The sequence below is a fragment of the Tasmannia lanceolata genome, unplaced genomic scaffold, assembly GCF_043159265.1.
Source record: "Tasmannia lanceolata isolate RefF3 unplaced genomic scaffold, GAP_Taslan_0.1 ptg000005l, whole genome shotgun sequence".
Taxonomy (NCBI): domain Eukaryota; kingdom Viridiplantae; phylum Streptophyta; class Magnoliopsida; order Canellales; family Winteraceae; genus Tasmannia; species Tasmannia lanceolata.
The window spans coordinates 16,598,750-16,615,000 of NW_027518682.1; the positions used below are offsets into that span (position 1 = coordinate 16,598,750).

At 38.8% G+C, this 16,251-nt stretch overlaps 1 protein-coding gene and 1 pseudogene across 1 annotated transcript; both read right to left on the reverse strand.

Annotated features, from left to right (window-relative positions):
- Positions 1–1,259: 1,259 nt before the first annotated feature.
- LOC143877729 (pectinesterase-like) lies at positions 1,260–3,830 on the reverse strand. The gene is made up of 2 exons (XM_077379933.1): positions 2,911–3,830; positions 1,260–2,107 (listed from the first exon to the last, which is right to left on the reverse strand). The coding sequence occupies exons 1-2, from the start codon at positions 3,803–3,805 to the stop codon at positions 1,416–1,418; spliced, it is 1,587 nt and encodes a 528-aa protein (XP_077236048.1). The 5' UTR covers positions 3,806–3,830; the 3' UTR covers positions 1,260–1,415.
- An 8,485-nt stretch (positions 3,831–12,315) lies between these two features.
- On the reverse strand, positions 12,316–15,038 carry LOC143876391 (pectinesterase 2 pseudogene; annotated as a pseudogene).
- Positions 15,039–16,251: the final 1,213 nt, after the last annotated feature.

Sequence of the window (16,251 nt, forward strand, 5' to 3'; positions counted from 1 at the left end):
TGATAAGCTCTAGGGCCAATCATAATCACTTCTCATCACAGTTGAGTCATCAATGTGAAGTGTTGATCATAATGGCATTCACACATAGGGCTGCAACTCGGGTCGGGCGGGTCGGGTTTTGGAGAACCCAACCCTACCCGAGAAATATCTCGGGTCGGGTCGGGTTTTTTTCCGGAAAACCCACGATTCCCAAACACGGCCCTACCCATGATAAATCTCGGGTTGGGTCGGGTCGGGTCGGGTTTTTTCACGTTGACACAATTTTTTAAGGAAAATTCTTGTTTGGCAAGGCAACTCAACTCATAGAAGTAGAAATTACACTCACATCACACTTGAATCAAACAATGATGTAATTACACTCACATTACACTTGAATCAAACAATGTTGTAATCAAACAATGTTGTAATTACAATCAAACAATGCTGAATCAAACACTTGAATCAACTCAACTCATAGAAGCAGAAATTACACTCACATACAATATCAGTGGGTGCGTGGGTTTTCACTTTTAACTTTTAACTAACAATAGAAAAAAATATACATACTATAACTTATGTAACTCAGGTCGGGTCGGGTCGGGCCCCTTCAAACCCGGCTCGACCCGAGATTCATGCGGGCTTTTGAATGCTCAACCCGGCTCGACCCGAAACCCATGAAACCTGAACCCAACCCAGGCTATTTTCGGGTCGGGTCGATGCGGGTTGGGTAAAACCCGGCTCGAGTTGCAGCCCTATTCACACATAAAAGGATCTTTCGTTGTGCATGTTTCGGATTCTACTTGGAAGCCCTAACCTAGATCTCTAGTGGTCCAAAAATCTCATTGATCAAGAGATTGTAACTATCTAATCAAATGGGCTCTTGGTTTCTTATCATATAGTTTAAATCACGTGACCAGAATTTTTTCAGCCTAATTGAATGAGGACGTTTGATTCAAAACAAGGTGAGAGCCTCCTAATGTACACAGCCCTAAAAGTCACCCAATTGGACATTCAAGATATTAATGAAACTTGGGCTGCCCATTTGAGAGAAAATCTACATCTATAGGATTAAAGCCATTCAAAATGTCAAAGCAGCATACAAGCGATTGTTGGTGTTTTTTCTATCAGGAGTTTCCATTTTGAGGGCCCTTTCCTAACAAATACACGTTTTCAAAAGAAGAATATAACAAATAGGAAAAGGAAAACTCTCCCCTTTATTAATAGAATAATAAGGTATACACAGATTAAGTCAATCCATGTAAATACATAAGATAGAGAAAAATGGCAATCCTGTTTTCGACATTTACAGGATGATTGACATATAATACAATGAATTCAACAACTATATCCTATCTTCTACATAAAATTAATCACATTTTATCATAAAACAATGAATAGAAAGCCACCAAAGTCTTGTAGAGACAGAAAAATCCATCTCAAAGGCCTGAAGTGAAAGGTACACCGGTTGCCGGAATCCATGAATTCCCGGACAAGAAGCTCCCGACGGTGAATTTTCCAGCTTCCGTCGCACTTGTAATGACATGATACCCCGGCCACTTCACTCGGCCACCTGTGGCCGCACCCGCGCCTGTGTTCATATACTCTCCATAATATAAAGTACTTAAAGCAAAGTTCCCACTCCATTCAAGCCATCCTGCAGGAGCAATCAAGCTATCTAGAGAAGTTTTCATAAATACGGTCCTCGAGTACTGTTGCCATGGCCTACCAAGGTATGTCTTGAAGGAGCCTTGAACTGGTTTCAAGTCTGAAGCCGCGGTAACTCTTGAATTGTGAATTGAAATCCCTGTGTTCTCGTTTGGGTCCGTTCTTCCTTGAGCGGTGACCGTGTTCTGCTGATTGCTCATGGGTCTCCTAACATATATGTTGCAATTTTGGAGGACGGCCGCAGCGTCCCCGAATATAAAGTCTACGGTCCCATAAATGTCACACTCGCGGTAGAATTGGCGTTGGGAGTAGACATAGAGTGTGTCTTGGTACCCTTTGAAGCTACATCTGTAGAAAACTGAGAGATCTGAGCCTGATCGAAGTGCGACCGCCTGGTGCTTCTGTGGCCCGGCAGTGTTCTGAAACGTCATGTCTCGAGCTATGAATCCGTTTCCGGTGACAGCTGAGAAGAAGATGAGTATTCTTTGTTAGCGCCTCTATGGATACCACTAAAATTGGTCCTTATTTGTCACATAAAGTTAATTTACATTGAAGTTGTTTAATATGGTGCGTACTCATTTTGTTTTACACTGTTAGGCTCATTTTTTTTCCTTAAAATAATAGGCATCTGGATTATATAACAAATTCAACGTATAACAAAGGCCGTAAGCATTTATCTAAGATGGTTAAATCTGTGAAGGCAGTTGTTAGGCCTAGACGTGTCATAATATAATATCTATCAACCTCAATGAGGAAGGACCGTTACTGTAAGCATGAAAAATATTATCCATAAGTTCTTGTTATTATCCATGGAAGTAAAATATACACGGGAAAGTTATGAATGAACAGAAAAAGTAGTAGAAACTTCCTTACTTTTGACCGTAGCAATCTTCCATGTAACAATCTTCCTTACTTTAGTTATGCCACCAGCTTTGAAGTTCAAGGTAGGCTGGTAGCTTTAGTCATATTGCTTAAAAGTTACACGGTCTTAAGTTTTACAAAATTCCATGAAATTAATTAGTTTTGTTTGGATAATCTTTTGCTAAGCTTTATGCCCTCTTTGGATTCCACCAAAGTTGGTTCTTATTTGCGAATAAGACTATTTTAATTTAATAATTTAATTTGCAAAACGAATTATAGGATTAGAAATTCTTTAACAAATAAATTCTTGTAGGCTCTCTTAGTATTCTTCCACAAGAAAGTAAAACTTGAAACCACTTAACAAGATAAAGAAACTTAGAATTAAAAATTCATGAAGAAACTTACCGAAGGTCGCAGATGCAAAGGTCGTGGAACCATCTTGAACATTCTTAGTGCCTGTAACAACAGTAGCATCGATTCCATCACCGATAAACATTAAATTGTTCATCGACTTCGTAATTTGGACATTTTCACTATAAACACCAGCTTTCACATGGATAACAAATCTCTTAGTCCCACTCCTTAGCTTCGCAGAAGCAGCAACAGCCTCAGAAATTGTCTGGTAATTTCCTGACCCGTCTTTTGCCACAATAATATCAGCTTGTGAGGCTACGCTCGATGACTGAAGGAGCTTTCGATCAGCAGCCGAAACCCATTCCGGGAACCGACTCGAAAGCAACCGCCGCCCACCACCTGACTTACTCGACAAAGTGGTAGCTGTCGAAGCCGCAGCCTTGTTAATAGCAAGTGAATTGCAAATCAACTTTGAGACATTTCCCACCATGAAGGGTAAGGAGATAATGTGGGAAGACAAATTGAAATCTGTGAATCCGTTTTCGCACGTTTTTTGGTTGGCAATGGCCGCACTTAGCCATGTTTGAGAGTCTTCGAAAGTATTTGGATTAGGAGACCCAAGCGTGCGATTAAGATGAGAAATGGTGTCTTCGAAAAGCTCCACACAATCATCCCACGCCACCTTGGCTCGCTTGTCAAGCAAGCTTGTATCAATGGCCGAAACAAGCCGAAGGGCTTGTTGGGATCGGTCCATGGTGGCTTGAAGAGCTAAACTGCGGAAATCAAATTGAGTATTATCAAGGGTAGGGAAAGGATTAGCAGTAATAAGAGAAGTACATACTTCAGGATATGGGGTTTGGGCACAAGATGATATCATCTCACTCTTCACCACCCTAATACCTAAAACAAAGCATATGGTCAGAAAACATAGTATGAGCTTATCCATAGTTGCAAAACTAAGTTTATCCCTATTGATGTGTTGAATGGTTTGAGAGTGTAATGTAAGGGTCCTTTTATAGGCAACAATATGGTTAATTTCTTTGAACGCGGTTAGGTTAAGGTTGACATATTGATTCATGCAGGATTACGTGAAGAAGAATATATGTCCGTTGTTGTTTTTTGAATTTCACATAACGTGGCAGAAACAAATAAAGACCATTGGATTTTAAGATTGTGGGTTAATTTCTTAAGTCAAAACTACACGTAGGCAGCTTAGAATCATCAAACACATTTATGATATTTTATAGGTATGGTAAGTTTGTTTATTTTTCTGTTAATTTTGTGTATCCATAAATTTTACTCATCCATGGGAAGTTTGTACATTCACGAAATATAAGTTCATGCAGTATCCACAGTAAGTTTATACATCCATGGTGAGTTTGTTTATTACAGAGAATATTGCATATCTTTGAAGTTTGGTAGATCCCAATGCGTCTTTGTTACATCTCTATATAACTGTACTTGCGTACCTTATTAATGGAGAGAGAGAGGGTTCAATCCTATCCCATTGTGACAAGGCCCCTTTCTTGGTTTGACGAAAATGAACTAGTTTTGTAATAGTCCCACATCGGAAGCGGAGAGAGAAAGTTCTTGGGTCATATGTGTAGACCCCCACCTTCCCTATGTAGACACGTTTTATGTGGAAAAACAAAACTGGGGAGGGTTGCGGCCTAGAATTAGACAATATCTACATGGTCGCCTGGGCGTTACAAATATGGTATCAGAGCCGTATCTTCTCTAGTACGGTGTGCCACTGAGAACACTGGGCCTTTTAAGAGGGGTGGATTGTAATAGTCCCACATCGGAAGAGGGGTGGATTGTAATAGTCCCATATCGGAACCGGAGAGAAAAAGTTCCTGGGTTATATGTGTAAACCCCCACCTTTGCCTGTATAAACGCGTTTTCTGCGGAAAAACAAAACCGAGAAGGGCTGCGGCCTAGAACCGGGCAATATCTACATGGTGGCCGGGGCGTTACAGGTTTAGTGGTTTCAGAATCCTTTTCACATTAAATAGTAAATTTTTGTATAGGCTACTGCTAACTGCACGGCCATGATTTGATAATTGGACGAATTACTCACCTTGTTTTACCTTTCCTAACCAATTGTCAAAGGCCTTGACAAAGCTTTGGAGAGCTGGTTTAAAAAAAAGGTGAGTTTGTACCATTATCAAAACTTGGATGCGGGTACGGCAGGTACAACATAGGTGTTGCCCTTGATATTTGATCGAGTCTTAAAATATCAGCTGTAATTGGATCAGATATGAAAGGCGGCGCCACCATATAAAAACTCCCTATTATATTTAACACTAATAGAATATGTTCGTATTTTTTTTATAGCATGTTCACATCTTGCCCTCCCGAGACCCTTCAATGGCGGGAGCCTCGTGCACTGGGCCGCCTTTTTTTTTTATAGAATATGTTGTATTTTAGTGAATAGAGCATATTGGTTTTTACATGCTTGTGTTTTACCAAACATGAACTTCCATGTTTACGTGTGCGTGTATATATTTTAAGTTATTTCATCTTCTTCCTCTCAAAATATGTCGTCTTCAAACAAATTTCCTCGAAATGGGCTTTCATGAAAATATGAAATGTTCACATCGTTAGGTGAACTACGTTGTCCTTGAGATTACGTTTTTGTCCGGAATGAAGGACCAAAGTACGATAACTCTATCTTTAGGCTAATCACTATACACGTTTAGACGTCGACCGATCACCATATTCGTTCTAGCTACTCATATTCCCAACCTCTTGTTTTGATAAGCAAACCCATGTTCCTTACTTGAGAGTTCAATAAAAAAAGAGAAGGGAGGGTGCATCTATCCGACCAAGAAGATGTGAATTGTTAGAATATGTGAGATCCCTCCTTTAGAATGGCTTGAGATCTCACCGTTGGATTGCTTGGGTGATAGATTAGTGAATTATGGTTGATCAGATAACTTAATCAAATTAGAATTATCTCCTTCCTTTCTTTTCCCAGTCCCCTTCTATGTTGCTATCAATTCCATTTGTTCCGACGGTTAGGATCATCCCGATAGTACCCGTCCAAGGTGGGGCCAGATACATGGACGGTTTGACTTCGACGTGCATACTAAAAAGATTAATTGTTTCCTTGACATGTCATTTTTGGGTTACATCAAAGTAAAAAAGAAACTCATACTTTATGAATTAGATAAATACATTACTAGAGATACTTTATGAATTAGATAAATACATTACTAGAGAACTCTGGATGGTCCCCTATAGCTAGGCAATAATAAATTTTTGTAATCTTCTCACATTGGGATTAATGTATCAGTTTATAGACTTCTTGGCATAATTTTCACCACTTCTTATAGTTATAGGGGACTGATATCTTCACTACCATTTCCTTGAGATATCATTTTTGGGTTACATCAAAGTAAAAAAGAAAAAGAAAACATCATCACCAAGAATTGAAATGTCATTAAGGCCCGTTTGGATGCCAAGAAGATTTTGATTTGGATTTCTCACATTTGCAGCCCTTTCTGCATTGTAATTTGGATCGGATCAAATTCTTGGATTTCTAATTCGGCAGCTGACAGTGAAAAAAAATCAAATTTCTAAATTTGATGTGGAAATAAGAAATTAGGAATCTACAGATCCGGCAGTCTCCTTCACCCTCTTTGCTCCTCAACCTCTCCTCTCCACTAGGAAGTACCCCCTTCCCTCTCTCTCTCCCTTTACATGAGCTGCCGGATCTTACATTTTGTATTTTCAAAACTCAATTCCAAATCCAAATACAAAATGGGAGGTATCCAAACGGGCCCCAAGTGCTTCGCTTGTTATTTAACTAATATGATATTAGAGAGAGGACTGATATCCACACTGTCATATTTTGATAACATCACTATTTTCTTTGTTTTACAATTTTTAATTAGCTTTCTACGGCTGTTGCAAACTTGCAAAGTTATATTAGTCAAGATGCTATCAACAGTAAATCAGAAAAATGTGAAATAAACTGATTAATGTCGTAATTAAAATATGGTACTGGGTATATCAGTTCCCACGGCATGCAATAAAGCCTTTTTGCTCTGTAGTTGCAAGTTGCAACACATGCATAAGAGTAAAAATGAAGGTGGATAGAATCGCAAGATTGTTTCATTTTTTGCCGTGTGGCGCCATCAATAATATGACACATTGCGTAGGCAACCTCAATCATGGTTTTAAATTTCGACCGAAATCCGAAATTTTGGATTTCGGTGGAGACCGAAACTGAAATTTCCGGAAATTCCATTTTTCACCATTTACCAAATTTCGATTAAATGCCATTATTTATTACAAAAAAAGTGTTACAAAATTTTGGTTCAAAATTTCAAAAATTCAGTCCGGAATTTCGAACCAAATTACGAAATTTCGGTTTTCGGTGGGGTCGGAAAGGGTTATCGAAACCGAACAATGAACTCAAATTTATGAGGCCCATACCACGTAAACACACACGCAAGCATGCATCATCATTTTCAAGCGGCATGAAACAAAATCTTGAGAGAGAACATAATATTTTTTTCGTTACCAAGAAGAAAAATAAAAATAAAGTTAAAAGGCAATGCTCTGAAATATGGTCTTAACCATTGTCTACTGTCCATCATACTCATTGATCAATAAGATGTACTAATTTCCCAATCGTTCACCTAAAAATGAACTAAAAATGGTCAAGCAAGCAAAATTTCTTCTCAAGTGATATTTTCACCCTTGAAAATGAACACACACGTAAATACATTTCCTCTCCTTTAAAGGCCAATCCGAAAGTATATTAGAGTATCTCTTAGTCGCTGGGATCTCATCTGGATAAGACTAATCAACTGTTTTTTGGGTAGGTAAGCTCCGATTGAACCAACCAAATGAGTTAATAGGTCCAAACCCAAGACTAATTAACTTGCCAACCATATCAGGCTTGGTCAATTAGAATGTGTATTATTCATATACTATATCTTCTGACGTAGAAGATCCATCTTCGAAGAGACAGAAAGTTTTCAACCTATTTTATATAATAATTCAGTCAAGTCAACAATTCAGAAAGTTTTCAACCTATTTCATCAAACACATGTCTTTTCATTTAATACTAGATATATATAGTCATACCTAGGGCTGCAACTCGGGTTGGGCGGGTCGGGTTTTGGAGAACCCAACCCTACCCGAGAAATATCTCGGGTCGGGTCGGGTCGGGCTTTTTTTCGGAAAACCCACGATTCCCAAACCCGGCCCTACCCATTATAAATCTCGGGTCGGTTCGGGTCGGGTCGGGTTTTTTCACGTTGACGCAAATTTTTAAGGAAAATTCTTGTTTGGTAAAGCAACTCAACTCATAGTAGCAGAAATTACACTCACATTACACTTGAATCAAACAATGATGTAATTAGACTCACATCACACTTGAATCAAACAATTCCTGTAATCAAACAATGTTGTAATTACAATCAAACAATGCTGAATCAAACACTTTAATCAACTCAACTCATAGAAGCAGAAATTACACTCACATACAGTAACAGTGGGTGCGTGGGTTTTCACTTTTAACTTTGGGATAATTACATTTACACCCCCTCTAGTTTCTGACACATCCACTTCTACCCCTATAGTTTAAAACGTGACAAATACACCTCTGTAGTTTCAATTTGTTTAAGGTTTGCCCCCTCAGCTGAAGGTTCATCCATAGATTGAAGGGTTAGGATGATCCGATGGAGCTGATTTTTTGGGCACACCATATCTATGTCAGGACCCATCAAATGAACGCTTTGGATCATCCAAATAATGTGGGCCCCTACCTGAATCCAAACACTACCAAAAAATCATCAAAATAATGTGGGCCCACATTGTTAGGATGATCCAAAGCGTTCATTTGATGGGTCCTGACATAGATAGGGTGTGCCCAAAAAATCAGCTCCATCGGATCATCCTAACCCTTCAATCTATGGACGAACCTTCAGCTGAGGGGGCCTACCTTAAACAAATTGAAACTACAAGGGTGTATTTGTCACGTTTTAAACTATAGGGGTGGAAGTGGACGTGTCAGAAACTAGAGGGGGTGTAAATGTAATTATCCCTTTAACTTTTAACTAATAATAGAAAAAAATGTACATACTGTAACTTATGTAACTCGGGTCGGGTCGGGTCGGGCCCCTTCAAACCCGGCTCGACCCGAGATTCATGCGGGCTTTTGAATGTTGAACCCGGCTCGACCCGAAACCCATGAAACCTGAACCCGACCCAAGCTATTTTCGGGTCGAGTCGATGCGGGTCGGGTAAAACCCGGCTCGAGTTGCAGCCCTAGTCATACCGTAAACATCATCAGCCCATAGACGCTAAGTCCAGACCATCCACAAATATGGTGTTGTTGGAACTCCTTACCCAAACCCATCAACTGCATGTCTAAATAAATCTTCTACCCGCAGTTTTTATCTACTTGACCACTTGTCTATGGTTAGCATTCTGCACACGCAGAGCCACACCCTACACGCCCTTCTCGTAGACCCAACATATCCTTTCTACTCTCTAGAATTAATCATAGAGCAGATATCTAAGTTGAACCTATATTTGCACAATAAAAATCAACACTATTGCTTCTCTTGGCATAAACCAAAACGAGGCTTGATAGATCATGGGCCTAGAATCATGCAATAAGGAATAACATAAGATCATTGGATGAAGATGAGATCATTTGGGTAAAAAGAGAATTCAACAAATCATAGGTAGCATGACCTCATATTGAAGTGCATGCATCATAGACTTTCTTACACATACAAAACCATTACCTACTAATTCTTTTTGAATGGCCGCGGCAACCTTGACCTACTTATATTAGAGATATAAAAGAGTTTATGTAAATATAGATGATACATTAGGAGACTAATCTCCTTAGGAATCTTATGTAAGCACTTACAAGAAAAAGGGGTCTTGTAGGATCTCCTGATTTTTTTACTTTTCTAATAATTTGCTCCTTTTTCTCATTTTTAACTTTGTGTATCCGTGGTAAGTCTGTGTGTCCATGATAATCTTGTATTATAGGTATGGTAAGTTTGTTTATTTTTCTGTTAATTTTGTGTATCCATAAATTTTACTCATCCATGGGAAGTTTGAACGTTCACGAAATGTAAGTGCATCCATGTATCTTTGTTACATCTCTATATATCTGAACTGGTTTAGTGGTTTCAGAATCCTTTTCACATTAAATAGTAAATTTTCGTATATGCTACGTACTGCTACCTGCCCGACCATGATTTGATAATTGGACGAATTACTCACCTTGTTTTACCATTTTTAACCAGTTGTCAAAGACCTTGACAAAGCCTTCGAGAGCTGGTTTGAAAAAAAGGTAAAACAAAGTGAGTTTGTCCCATTATTGATTTAAACATATTCGTGTTTTACCAAACACGAACTTCCATGTTTACGTGTGGCATGCATGTACATGTTTTATTATTTTACGTTATTTAATTTCATCATCTTCCTCTCAAAATGGACTTTCATGAAATATTCACATCGTTAGGTGAACTACGTTGCCCTTGAGATTACGTTTTTGTCCGGAATAAATTAAGGACCTAAGTACGATAACTCTATCTTTAGGCTAATCGAAATACACGTTTCCCTTTCTCTCCCTTTACATGAGCTGCTCTGATGAAACAGGCGTTCCGCAAAATACCTTTTGCAATGGACCCTAGAAAATCCCCGATAATGATGCACAATTGTTAGGCTATCTAGGAGTTTTTATATGGTGTGAGCTAGGGCTGCAACAGGGTCGGGTTTTTCAAAACCCAAGCCCAACCCTGGATCCCATTATCTCGGCCTTGGCCTGCCCTGACCCTGAGTCAGGGCTGAAAAACCTCAACTCGGCCGTAGCCCGCCCTGATTGGTCCTGATTGGGTTGGGCCAGGCTGGCCCTGATTGACCCTAGTGCAAATACCTGTTAAGCGTGGTAAAAATTAAAGCAACCACATATCATATAGAAGAAAATGATCAATAAACAAAGAAAGGGAACAAATAAGACAAAATGAATTCAACAACATGACATGTAGCAGAGACAATTAATAATATTGTAAAGAAACATCAATCTAAGATAATAAAAAATATTAGCAAAAGAATCATACATAGATGATTCAATTCTATAATAGAAAACCAAGAGGCGGGCCGGGTTGGGCTGACTTGAGGTATTAACCCTGAACCTGGCCCGACCCTGAGTCAGGGCCTAAAAGATGAACCCTGACTCGCCCTCAGGGTTGGAAAATCTAGCCCAAACCCTGTTCGGACTCGGGCGGGTCGGGGCTGACAGGGCCAAACTTGCACCCCTATTGTAAGCCCTTATAGTACCGTATTTTTCAAAAAATGCTATACAGACTGCACTATAGGATGATCCAAACCGTCCACGTGATGGGCCACAACGTAAATAGGTTGTGCCCATAAAATCATTTCTGTAGGATGATCCCAACCGCCCGATCTATAGAGGAACAACATATTACGGAAACCTCCTAGATCGGAGGGCTAGGATCATCCTATGGAAATGGTTTTTTGGGCACAACCTATTTAAGTTGTGTTCCATCACATGGACGGTTTGGATCATCCTATGATGTGGTCCGTACAGTAGTTTTTGAAAAAAAAAAAAATTTACAAATATGATGTGGCAATAAGTAATTGGAAATCCACAGATGTGGCAGTTTCCTTCACCGTCTTTGCTTCTCAACCTCTTCCCTCCAGTAGGAAGTACCCCCTTCCTTCTCTGTCTCCCTCAACATGAGCTGGTGGATCTATTCATTTTGTATTCAAAACTCAATTCCAAATCGAAATACAAAATATGAGGTATCCAAACGGGCCCTAATGGATAAAAGGAATGAAGGAATTAAAACCGGGACAGAATAGATGGGGACATTATGGCGCCATTTGTTGCGTTCTCAAGGGATGATATTCTTATTCCGGCAGAATCGGAATGGGGATGCTGATTCTTAATTCCTAAATGTGAGGCTATCCCATAGATGGGGCTACAAGTTAAGTTGATCCAGAACTCCAGACCACCTACCTGGCAGCCCTGCCTTCGATCTCCATCGTCCAAAAAATCTTATTGACCAAGAGATCGTAACCATCCAATCAAATGGGCTTTGGGTTTTGGGTCAAATAGTTTAAATCATGTGACCAACATTTTTTCAGCCCAATGGAGATCTAAGATGCGAACAACTCGGTGGATGTTTGATTGAAAACAAGGTGGGACCACGCTAATTAATGTTACACGGCTTAAAAGTTACTTAGGCATTCAAGATATTAATGAGACTTGGGCTATTTCCAATTAATGATTGGGCCCATCTGATAAAAAATCTACATCTATAGGATTAAAGCCATCCAAAATGTCAAAACAGCGTACAAGCGATTGTTGGTGTTTTTTCTATCAGGAGTTTCCCTTTTGAGGGCCCTTTCCTAACAAATACACGTTTTCAAAAGAAGAATATAACAAATAGGAAAAGGAAAACTCTCCCCTTTATATTAATAGAATAATAAGGTATACACAGATTAAGTCAATCCATGAAAATACATAAGATAGAGAAAAATGACAATCCTGTTTTCGACATTTACAGGATGATTGACATATAATACAATGAATTCAACAACTATATCCTATCTTCTACATAAAATTAATCGCATTTTATCATAAAACAATGAATAGAAAGCCACCAAAGTCTTGTAGAGACAGAAAAATCCATCTCAAAGGCCTGAAGTGAAAGGTACACCGGTTGCCGGAATCCATGAATTCCCGGACAAGAAGCTCCCGACGGTGAATTTTCCAGCTTCCGTCGCACTTGTAATGACATGATACCCTGACCACTTCACTCGGCCACCTGTGGCCGCACCCGCACCTGTGTTCATATACTCTCCATAATATAAAGTACTTAAAGCAAAGTTCCCACTCCATTCAAGCCATCCTGCAGGAGCAATCAAGCTATCTAGAGAACTTTTCATAAATACGGTCCTCGAGTACTGTTGCCATGGCCTACCAAGGTATGTCTTGAAGGAGCCTTGAACTGGTTTCAAGTCCGAAGCCGCAGTAACTCTTGAATTGTGAATTGAAATCCCTGTGTTCTCGTTTGGGTCCGTTCTTCCTTGAGCGGTGACCGTGTTCTGCTGATTGCTCACGGGTCTCTTGACATATATGTTGCAATTTTGGAGGACGGCCGCGGCGTCCCCGAATATAAAGTCTATGGTCCCATATATGTCACACTCGCGGTAGAATTGGCGTTGGGAGTAGGTTTAGTCATATTGCTTAAAAGTTACATGGTCTTAAGTTTTACAAAATTCCATGAAATTAATTAGTTTTGTTTGGATAATCTTTTGCTAAGCTTTAGGCCCTCTTTGGATTCCACCAAAATTGGTTCTTATTTGCGAATAAGACTATTTTAATTTAATAATGTAATTTGCAAAACGAATTATAGGATTAGAAATTCTTTAACAAATAAATTCTTGTAGGCTCTCTTAGTATTCTTCCACATGAAAGTAAAACTTGAAACCACTTAACAAGATAAAGAAATTTAGAATTAAAATTTCATCATGAAACTTACCGAAGGTCGCCGATGCAAAGGTCGTGGAACCATCTTGAACATTCTTAGTGCCTGTAACAACAGTAGCATCGATTCCATCACCGATAAACATTAAATTGTTCATCGACTTCTTAATTTTGACATTTTCACTATAAACACCAGCTTTCACATGGATAACAAATCTCTTAGTCCCACTCCTTAGCCTCGCAGAAGCAGCAACAGCCTCAGAAATTGTCTGGTAATTTCCTGACCCGTCTTTTGCCACAATAATATCAGCTTGTGAGGCTGCGCTCGATGACTGAAGAAGCTTTCGATCAGCAGCCGAAACCCATTCTGGGAACCGACTCGAAAGCAGCCGCCGCCCACCACCTGACTTACTCGACAAAGTGGTAGCTGTCGAAGCCGCAGCCTTGTTAATAGCAAGTGAATTGCAAATCAACTTTGACACATTTCCTGTTGGTGTAATTAGGGTTTAAGCCAGGATGCTTAAAGCATTACACCCAAGGTATCTTGTTTGGAATACCAAGTTTGTTGCCTCCAACCCCTATATATAGAGATACACTAGGGTTATAAGAAGTTAATGGGCTCCAGCCCAAATGGGCCCACTACACCTGATCCATTACCTATTGGGCTTATATTAGAACATACATGGGTTATATTATATACCCAACAATCCCCTCCTATGTTCTACATATAGCACAATCCAATAGATAGATAATGTGATGTCCAAACAAAATTATTGAATCATCCATATCACCATATCAATAAAGATTTGTAATCCAACTGAAAACAAAATTACTTTAAAGAATAACCAAGAGTTTTAGAAATAATCTAAACTCAAACATAAGCAGTTTCATATGTAGGTGAACTATTTAATCAACGGAAAAGAAAATAATAACAAAAATAGACAAGTGATTCTAACTTTCATTTTCTAAATAGCAGGAGTGATATATTATGAGAAGCTCTTTGTGTGAGAAGAAAATGAGAAGCGGTCTCATTGGTTTCTTCAAGGATAATTTTAGTTAGGAACAATGGGATCAAAAGACTCATGTGATTCCTTTGACCCAATCAATTAGCCCCTGTTTGGATTGCAGGAATTTTCTGAAAAAGTTTGGAAAAGAAAAGGTTTATAACATTTCCTACTTTTTTACCGAGAGTTAAACCTACCGTAACCGAATTTTACTTATAGGAACCTTCAATTTATAATAATATTCCTCTAAATTAACCACAATCATATTATTTCCCTCTAAATCATGAAAAGACAAAAAAAATCCCAAGGAAAGTTCGGAATTTGTTTTTCTTGCAATCGAAACAGGGCTTAGATTTGCTTCTCAGAGAAAGTGCTTCTTCAAGTGTTATTTCACTATAAAACTTAGAAAAAAACTGATTTAGGTTTCTTTTAAATTTTCAATTATAGACTTTCATTTAGGTAGCCGCTCCCATTGACATATAAACAAGGTTTTAAATTTCGGTTTCGATACCGGTTTCTGACCCCACCAAAAATAAATTTCGACCAAAATTTCAAAATTTCGGGCAAAAACCAAATGAAGGGATATAGCATCTATAAGCTGCCACCTCAAATGAAGGGATCAAGCTGTCATCATGTTGGTGGGACCAAATGAAGCTTCTCCTTTCCTCGTATAGCATCATTTCTCACACAAGTTGATGTCTTAAGTCAAAACTACACGTAGGCAGCTTAGAAGCATCAAACACATTTATGGTTGTTAGGCAACTGATTTGTGGTCTGAGTCGTGTCTATGATTCATGGAGCATTTTTTGAGGACTTTCAATCACACAAGGAATAAGACAAGATCATTGCATAAAGATGAGATCATTTGGGTAAAATCAATTCAATAGAATTCAACAAATCATAGGTTACATGACCTCATAATGAAGTGCATCATAGACTTTCTTACACATCAAAATAAATTACAAACCATGACCTGCTATTTTTTTGAATGGCAACCATGACCTACTTATATTAGAGATACAAAAGAGTTTATGTAAATATAGTTTATACATTAGGAAACTAATCTCCTTAGGTATCTTATGTATTCACATAAGCTCTTACAAGAAGCAAGTGGTGTTGTAGGGTCTCCTAAGTTTTTTACTTATCTAATAATTTCCTCCTTTTTCTCATTTTTAACTCTGTGTCCGTGGTGGTTTGTGCATCCACGATAAGTTTTATAGGTATGGTATGTTTGTTTATTTTTCTGTTAATTTTGTGTATCCATAAATTTTACTCATCCATAGGAAGTTTGTACATTCACGAAATATAAGTTCATGCAGTATCCACAGTAAGTTTATATATCCATGGTTAGTTACGTTTGGTTATTACAGAGAATATTGCATATCTTTGAAGTTTGGTAGATCCCAATGCGTCTTTGTTACATCTCTATATATCTGTCTTGCGTACCTTATTAATGGAGAGAGAGAGAGAGAGAGAGAGAGAGAGAGAGAGAGAGCCCACATGGGTCATGGGTGGGGTCAATTTTATCCCACCCATGTGGGATAAAATTATATATTTTACATCTCATCAACAATTAAGGATGATTCCGCATTCTCTGATTCGTGGAGCATTTTCTGAGGCCCCCACCATATGCATGGATTTGGATTTGGTACAAGGGTATTTTGGTTACAGAGTACATGTTTTCATGTGGGACCCAAAAACTAATTGTTATGATTGATCTTGAGGGTGACTATTCCCTTAGTCGCATTAGCAATATAAATAGGGCAGTGATAAATCACTCCCCAATTGGATAAATCGACTCCCCATGTGTCTTTCTCTCTCCTCTTGGAGGGCGGATGTAAGATGAACGATTAAGTGATCCTTGATACTTTCAAAGTCTCATATGAAATTATT

Excerpts from the sequence above, each read along its gene's own strand:
- LOC143877729 (XM_077379933.1), bottom strand. The coding sequence starts at position 3,805 with ATGGATAAGCTCATACTATGTTTTCTGACCATATGCTTTGTTTTAGGT. Across the intron at positions 2,108-2,910 it reads CTTTGCATCTGCGACCTTCG|CTGTCACCGGAAACGGATTC; the intron begins GTAAGTTTCTTC and ends TCTTCTTCTCAG.